General features: G+C 31.1%; 2 protein-coding genes across 2 annotated transcripts in view; one reads left to right on the top strand and one right to left on the bottom strand.

Annotated features, from left to right (window-relative positions):
• The first annotated feature begins 495 nt into the window (after positions 1–495).
• On the top strand, positions 496–6,274 carry LOTGIDRAFT_181022 (hypothetical protein). Its single transcript, XM_009045544.1, has 11 exons — positions 496–619; positions 2,976–3,041; positions 3,441–3,490; positions 3,702–3,765; positions 3,903–4,049; positions 4,261–4,303; positions 4,695–4,821; positions 5,060–5,136; positions 5,496–5,566; positions 5,792–5,924; positions 6,109–6,274. The coding sequence occupies exons 1-11, from the start codon at positions 556–558 to the stop codon at positions 6,212–6,214; spliced, it is 948 nt and encodes a 315-aa protein (XP_009043792.1). The 5' UTR covers positions 496–555; the 3' UTR covers positions 6,215–6,274.
• A 1,843-nt stretch (positions 6,275–8,117) lies between these two features.
• LOTGIDRAFT_227900 (hypothetical protein) overlaps positions 8,118–8,513 on the bottom strand; it is a gene marked incomplete at its 3' end in the record, with an annotated part of 43,418 nt that continues 43,022 nt past the window's right edge. Inside the window, exon 16 of the mRNA XM_009045543.1 lies at positions 8,118–8,238. Coding sequence (XP_009043791.1) covers positions 8,118–8,238 — 121 coding nt within the window. The remainder of the gene's footprint in view (positions 8,239–8,513) is intronic.

The raw sequence follows: 8,513 nt of genomic DNA, 5'->3' as shown, positions 1-8,513 counted from the left end.
AGGAAATTTCAGGAAATCGCGTTGCAGGGAGTCAAATTCTCAAGAATTCTCTACAGGGGGTCCCCAGACTTCAGAAAATCATGTCTCCAGGCTTCCAATGGGCGTCCTCGGCTGCAATAAAGATAGCAATAATTCTAGAGAGAGCAATGCGTATAGCCTAATTCACAAAGTTTCTGCTCCGGACTGTAGAATCAAACCTTTTTAGCATTACCGGTATTTTATTTCAACAGTTCGCGAGGACTGTACACGTTTTGGACTTGTTGACCTGCAAATAATCTCCGTTTATTAATCCTTGTTTACGACATTTCTTAATGTCAGGTCCTCTGATCTCTATCACTGTTTCAGCATTTATTTAAATATGACATAATTCATCTAAGATTTAAAAAGGAATACCGGTACTCGACTGTGCGTCGATTAACTTAGTTAATAGTTGTCTGAAGTTGCGCGGTCGCTTGTCTCCCTTCATTAACTGGTAAATGGAGACTATCCACGTTACTTTGTTTGGATTTGTTTTGATTTCGCTGTTGTTGTGTAATATTCTTAGGGAATTTATTCATGGTACTTACAATTGCAAAATTCTGTAGAATGGCAACAAATACTTCTGCTTTCAAATTTATAGGTAAATATCAATATCTTTTATCGTATTCTATTGTCTCAGAAGTGTAGAAAAGAAAAAAATTAAAGTAAACAAATCGAAAGTAGAAAATACCAGTTCAATCTTTTCTTTTAATTGCAGGGCGTTCTTCGAACTGCTTTGTTTTCGTAATGATTTTTTTTTTTTTTTTTTTCGCGGACCCGGGTGCTTATTTCTCGGAAACGACAACAGATACGAAAAAACGTACTTCACCACCGTTCGTAACTCGAGAAAAATTACCTAATGAATGTTAAACGGAAAATTTCTGCGCAACCGGAAGCGAGATCGCAAAATTCCGGAAATGAACTCTAGAGTGCGTATTTATCGTCAGATTTTGCCCAGGTTTTGTTTATTGTACTCTATATTACATTACACAAACAACGGTAATTAATAATACTATACTTTTATTAACATGGGCCGCCATCTTGGTTTCCCTTATTTCGCAAAAATTGCTATTTTGGAACTATTTGTGATCTGATTGACTTGATTCTGGTATCAAATGATACGTTGAAAGTTTATCTAAAACTTGTAGAGGAAAGAATTTTATTTTCGGTTTTGCCTTTTTTGTACGACTGGATATTTTTTTTCAAAGTTTGAAGGCGTATATCTCATGACCTTGACCTTTGATGACCTTCATATTTACTGTGATGATAATTTGTGACCTTGTCTATCTGATGACCTTTTGACCTTTGGGGTCAGATACCTATTTCCGATTTTACGGGAGTCTAAATATGGACCATTTTGAGTCTTTAAAGAGCTACATCTCGGTCCCTAATAGAGATATGGCGATAATTTTGATTTTGTAATGTAGAGATTCTGAGCTTTCCAGTGATATAAGACATGCATGCCTTACATGCAAATTCATAACCCCATTCACTTAACATGGGACTGTTATTAGATAAATCGGTTAATTAGATTATCCTGGCTGTCAACCCCAATATAAATCAAAGTTTAAGTAGTTTTAAAGACACCCTCTCTTTTATATTTCTTTTAAATGTTTTGTGTCCTGTTAAGGTATATAATTAAGCTCTAGGATGGATTGAACCGTGCTATACTGTAAGTTAAGTTCACGGAAGCAGATTAAAGGTATACCCCCACTTAATTTCCCCACTTTCTTATTTTTTATCCAAATTTCACCAAACTTGGTATGTATGTGTATAATCCAATTGTAAATTTGATGGATATATCGGATTTGCATAGTGCGCATGCGCATTACTAACTTTCTTATTTCTTATTCGAATTTCATCAAACTTGGCATGTATTCCTATAATCCAATTCTGAATTTGATGAAAATATTGAATTTTTGTTATGCACATGCGCATTACCAACTTTATAATTTCTTATCCGAATTTCACCAAACTTGGTATGTATGTGTGTATATAATCTAATTCTAAATTTGATGGAAATATTGAATTTTTGTTTTGTGCTTGCCATTACCAACTTTCTTATTTCTTATCAGAATTTCACCAAACTTGGTATGTATGTGTGTATATAATCTAATTCTAAATTTGATGGAAATATTGAATTTTTGTTTTGTGCTTGCCATTACCAACTTTCTTATTTCTTATCAGAATTTCACCAAACTTGGTATGTATGTATGTATATAATCTAATTCTAAATTTGATGGAAATATTGAATTTTTGTTTTGTGCTTGCCATTACCAACTTTCTTATTTCTTATCAGAATTTCACCAAACTTGGTATGTAGTGTGTATAAACTAATTCTAAATTTGAAGGAAATATTGAATATTTATTGTGCGCATGCGCATTACCTACTTTCTTTTTCCTTATCCGAATTTCACCAAACTTGGTATGTAGGTGTGTAAACCAATTCTAAATTTGAAGGAAATATTGAATATTTATTGTGCGCATGCGCATTACCTACTTTCTTTTTCCTTATCCGAATTTCACCAAACTTGGTATGAATGTGTATAATCCAATTCTAAATTTGATGGAATTATTGAATTTTTGTTTTGCGCATGCGCATTACCAACTTTCTTATTTCTTATCCAAATTTAATCAAGCGTGCTAGGTATGTGTATAATCCAATTCTAAATTTGATAGAAATATCGAATTTGTAATGTGCGCACGCGCATTGCCAAATTACTTATTTCTTATCCCGGTTTTTATCAAACTTGGTCTTTATTAATTGAGAAAGATTCTTTTATTCCTAGTCAATATAGTTTATACTCCAGGCACTTTTGGATATTTGCATTTAGAGATGCAGAAAAATATTTACATCAATGTAATTGCAATAGACCATCTTCGTATGTACCTGAATGTCGTAACACACCCTGCATCAGTACTGTTATTAGAACAGTTCTAGTTATTTTTTGTTTTAGATATTGGTGTCAATTTAACTGACCATGTATTTAGAGGTGTTTATCATGGTTCAAAGAAACACGAGGGTTTGTTAAAATTTATATTTAATAAAACTTACCTTTCTATCAGTGTGTATAGTGCTGTTGGTATTACTCCCACTTTCTGCACTTTGACTGCAGAAGGCCTGGTAATGGGACCTTTTGTTACAAACTGATATTGAATACCCATGGTTCACTTGAACAAAAAAGAAATCATCTTTATTTCCTGGTCTTTGTTTGTGTTAGAATCTAACAATATATTTTATTCATAAATCTATTCAAATATAACTTATGAAAAGGTTTAGGGAACAGGTTGTCTAGTAAAAACTCCTCCCGGTCTAATTGTTATAGTAAGTATCAGGCCAAGTCAGAGGTTTAATTGCATTATCTGATTGTTGTAATTATTTCTTATAGACAATAATCTTATGGTATATTTTTCGTTTACAGATGATTTTTATGATGTTATTCAGAGATCAAAAGACATAGGAATGAAGAAGGTTTGATTTTAAAATGAACACCTCTGTTTATCATGATTCAGAAGTTACTCCAAAACAAATAGGAGAAAATTTTACAGTTATAATATTGGCATTTCATAGAAATTTGTTCATGATCAATACTGCATAATTTTACATTAAATCTTAAAGGGGAATTCCACTTTTCTTGTAAAAAAAATTCCAATATCAAAAACTTGATTTGTTTTACCTTCAGATGATTATAACTGGAGGAAATTTAAAAGAATCCCTAGAAGCCTTAGAAATAGCTAAATCTCATGGTATGTCATCTTCACTTTTCATGCAATTACAAACTTCGTCTTATACCTTATGCAGTGATTTGATTGGATTGTACACAATTGTATAACATTGAGAATTTTAAAGTTATATTTCACTAACAGTAGTTCTTTTTTTCTAGAAATGTTGTATTGTACTGTCGGATGTCATCCAACTAGAACAAATGCTTTTGAGAAAAGTGGTGATCCTGACAAATATCTAGTAGATTTAATCAATCTTGCCAAATCTAATTCAGATAAGATAGTAGCTGTTGGAGAGTTTGGATTAGGTAAGATTGTGTTCATGTTCAATGATGTGATCAGTATAGATACCCTTCTATCTGTGGTGTCTATATACAATTTATATTAATCTGAGTACTATGTAACATCTAAGGACAAAGAATAAACTTTGTATATATGCTATTGCTCTGTATCCAGTCTAATATACCAACCAGTAAACGTATTGTAGAAAGAAATAAAATATTTATTTTTGTTTTACAGATTATGACAGACTCCAATTCAGTCCAAAAGAAACTCAGTTGAAGTAAGTATGACCAATCCAGTCTCATAGTAACATCAGGTGCTTTGGGAAAAGGAGAAAATCCTAACTCGCCTTAATTTTTATTAGATAAAAGATTAGAAGTTTGGCTGTAATGAAAATTTGAAGAGATCCACATATGGGCCATTTTTCAATCAAATGCATCAAAACCCAACTTCTAGCCCCAGACTCCTTAGGTATTAAAGATGAACAAAGGACAAACTTCAAAACACTGGATTTAGACTTCAAATGCATCAAAAACCAAATTTTCAGCCAGTTAGTATTGACTTTTTTATGATTTTATGTTATTTATGTGCTCAGAAGATGAGCTAAGGTAAAACCTCAAAATGCAGTATTAAGGCTGTCCTATATATCATTTAATTTTCATATTTGACAGATACTTTGAAAAACAGATGGATCTTGCTGAAGAGGCCAAGCTGCCATTATTCCTTCACAGTAGAAATTGCTCACAAGACTTTTTAGATATCATAAAACGAAACAGACATAGATTTTCTGGTGGAGTGGTAAGTTTAAAATACTCTTGAAGAAACATCAATCATCATAATAATATCTAATCATGTGGAATATATTGTATTTGAACTTTGTGGTAACGTAAAGTGGCATACACATTGTTTCTTTTGAACAGTGTCCATTGTGTGCAGTTAATGAAAACATTAATACATTACATGGTTTCTATTTTCAAGAGACAAAAATCTGTCGTCTGCACCTAGTTTAAGCTACATATTTATTTTGTATTTACAGGTACACTCATTCACAGGCAGTAAAGAAGAGGCAAAAGAGATTGTAGATCAAGGTTTATATATTGGTATTAATGGATGGTAAGCTATATAAATTAGGATAAATATATATTACAATGGCCATTTTCTTTAATCTGATGATGACACATGCAAATTGTGTTCAAACGTTAGGTGTTTTGTAATTAAAGAAGTGTAATCCAGAATTCAGATACATTTTCTGAAGAGTGACTTTTAACTTGATTTTGTCAAAAAAACGTACACTGTTCACAATTGAATAAGATGGTTGGTTTAAACATAGAACAGTATATAGTTCTATGGGTCATAAAACAGATTTTACTCAAATTTGGGTGAGAAACATTCACCTTTATGTAATGGTGATTTGTTTTCCTTTTTGCTCAGTATTTTATAGCTGTATTGACTCCGTGGCAGTTTTATTTCAGTTCATTGAAAACTCAAGAGAACATTGAAACTATGTGTTCAATTCCTACAGATAAACTCATGATTGAGACAGGTGGGTGGCTTACAGCATCTTTTATTGTAGACAAGCTATATGTTGGATTTTCATTTTGAATTCATTACTGGTAGTTAAATTATTATATCAGCTTGTAATGTGCATAATAAGACAATTAGTTATTTATGGAAATAATTAAGAAAACCACAAATTATAAACAAGCGTTAAGTTAAATTACAGAATGACATTAGTATCTGTTATATTTATAAATGGTATCTATTGTAGATGCTCCATGGTGTGAAATTAAAGCAACTCATGCAGGACACAGGTTTATAAAAACAACATTTCCCAGTAAAAAGAAAGAAAAATGGGAGAAAGGATTCTGTGTTAAAAGTAGGAATGAACCTGCTCATATAATGTAAGTTTAAAATCTGTCCGAACCATAAATGTAATATAGGGTGCTTTCATAGTGGCTTAAATCCTTTAGACCTGCATCACTGAAAACCCACTTTGCAATCATGTGTGTGACCAGAGATAATGTCAGGGTGGACCATTTCACCTTAATTTGAACCTATGACTTAGTTGATATGATTATATTTCAGTGAAGTGTTAGAAGTAATGGCTGCCAGTAGAAATGAAGATATAACTCAGTTAGCTGATGTAATGTACCAGAATACAATGTCAGTATTCTTCCCAGACAAACCTTGATGGTGGTTAATTTATAGAATTGTAAATAAATTGTAATTTAAATTAAAACATGTTTTAGTCAATATTTACATTTCTACCATCACTCCCTTCAATAAACCAGTTAGCCAAACCGGCGTTTATTTTCCAATAACTGTAGTTTGTCACGTGACAATAAGGCGTATGAATACATCGAAAACGAAAACAAGGATTGACCCAAGTTTTATTACCTAGAGTTGGAAAGTGATTTTGAAAGGGTTTCTAACAAGTATTTTAAATCAATGGAATAATAAATATTTGATAATTCTATCATCCAAATAAGACTGATGATTTATAGTACTATATTATTCGGGTCATTTGTCTTGTCACATGATAAACCAGCGTTTTTTTCCCAATAACGATAACAAGAACCACATTCATTTAAGAAATGAATGTTTGACACTATTGTCATCTTGTGGATTGTAATATGAAAGTGTACCACATTTTGATTGAAATGTGGCTGAAAGTTTTGGTTTTTCTATATTTGTCAAAATAGCCTACCAGAACAAAATACTAGACTTTGGAAAACTTGGACACATCTAACCTTTATGTTGTCCAATATATCATCATCAAAGTTATAACAATAAAAGAAAAACAACTAATTCTTGAATAAATATACTTTGTATTAGTCACTAATCAAAAAGACATTCATTGTATTTTAAAATATATTTACAAAACAATTTCCATCTTGCATACAAACATGCATCAGAGATTAATTTTAACAACAGAGTAGAATTAGTATTCAAACGTACTGGCATTTCACCATAAAATGATAAAATGCATTATAAAGTTCTGTTAATCTATTGTGTCAATAAGAATGATATGCAGTGTTGAATCTCTGAAGGTAATTAGATATAAAATAAGTCTTAACATCGAGTCAATATCTTCAACAATCAAAGTTACATTCAGTTTTATACAATCATTTGCATACTTCTGCCATTCTATTATAATATATTAGGTATTTTTATATTATTTACAATAATACAATACAGAAACAATTAACAAGTATCCTTAGCATTTATGAAACTTATGTCAGAAATATATCGAAAGTATATGAAAGAGTAGATTTGATATGACAAATTTAAAACTTATAAGGTTTGGACCCAGAACTTCAACAAAATATTTGGACTGTGTTTCAATACTTAAATAGCATACAGAAGTATTATCTGATAATAATATTCTTTAAAAAAAGTTATTGTTAAACTAAATTTCTGCACAAGCTGACAAGACATAGATCAGAAATGAAACAATAAAATAATATGACAGTAAAAACATTTAAACCCATAACCGAAACAAAAGAAAACAAGTATTATTCCTGAGCATATTTTGCTTGAACATTATACAATGTTTTCATAAAATCATTAATATACAAAATTCCTTGGTTTCATTGAAGCACTTTAAACATTTGTAAGTTTACAATACACATTTACATCTTAAATAAATTCAAACATCAGTTATTAGTCAGTCAGGGCTTGAAATTTGAACTTGTCATATGTTTGATAGAAATTCTGCACCCAATGACCAATAATATATAAATATTGTTGGTCCTTGTTTCATTTACTGGTTATAAATTTCAAAATATACAAACTAAACTGACACATTCAAATGTTACATTTAATTGGTAGACAAATTTTTATATTTCATTATCATGAATGACATTTTTTAGAAGATCAAGTTTTGCTTTATAATAATATAATTTTAACAAGACTTCAATAATAATTTGGTTTATAATTGGCTATATGGCAAACATAATGCAAGGCTATATAGTGAAACAATCCCTTCCTTCTTTACATATACAATGTAGACAAGATATATGATATACATGTGGAAGGATCCAAAAGGGAAGATGAGGGTTGTTAATTGAGCCTTGCTTTCTTGACAGTAAGTTTTAGCTAGTATAGGATGTGATAGTTTTCTGACACCATGCTACTGCCTGTGTTAGATATTGTTGAAGAACCTGTAGACCATCGTAAGCTGTCTTCTGTATATTCTCAGGTGAAAATTGACCTCTGAAAGGATGGAAAATCTTAATTTATATATAATTTTCTATATATATCATTCTAAAGGATATTAACATATAATAGCCCCCAATGTACTGCAGACACAATTAATTCACTATAAATTTAGCTCTTTGTTGATCAAGAGATCGATAAAGCCAATTTCGACAATAATAACAAGTCGTCACTGACAGCAAAGCGTGCCAAAAATTTCAGATTAAGAGAACAAGGGCTAAAAGATATAAAAACATCGATGGGACCATCTCACTCTATCCACAGAGATAAGA

The sequence above is a fragment of the Lottia gigantea genome (genome assembly GCF_000327385.1).
Source record: "Lottia gigantea unplaced genomic scaffold LOTGIsca_1, whole genome shotgun sequence".
Lineage (NCBI taxonomy): Eukaryota > Metazoa > Mollusca > Gastropoda > Lottiidae > Lottia > Lottia gigantea.
The sequence above is the reverse complement of the archived record's forward strand: the minus strand, read 5'-3'. Positions and strand labels throughout refer to the sequence as shown.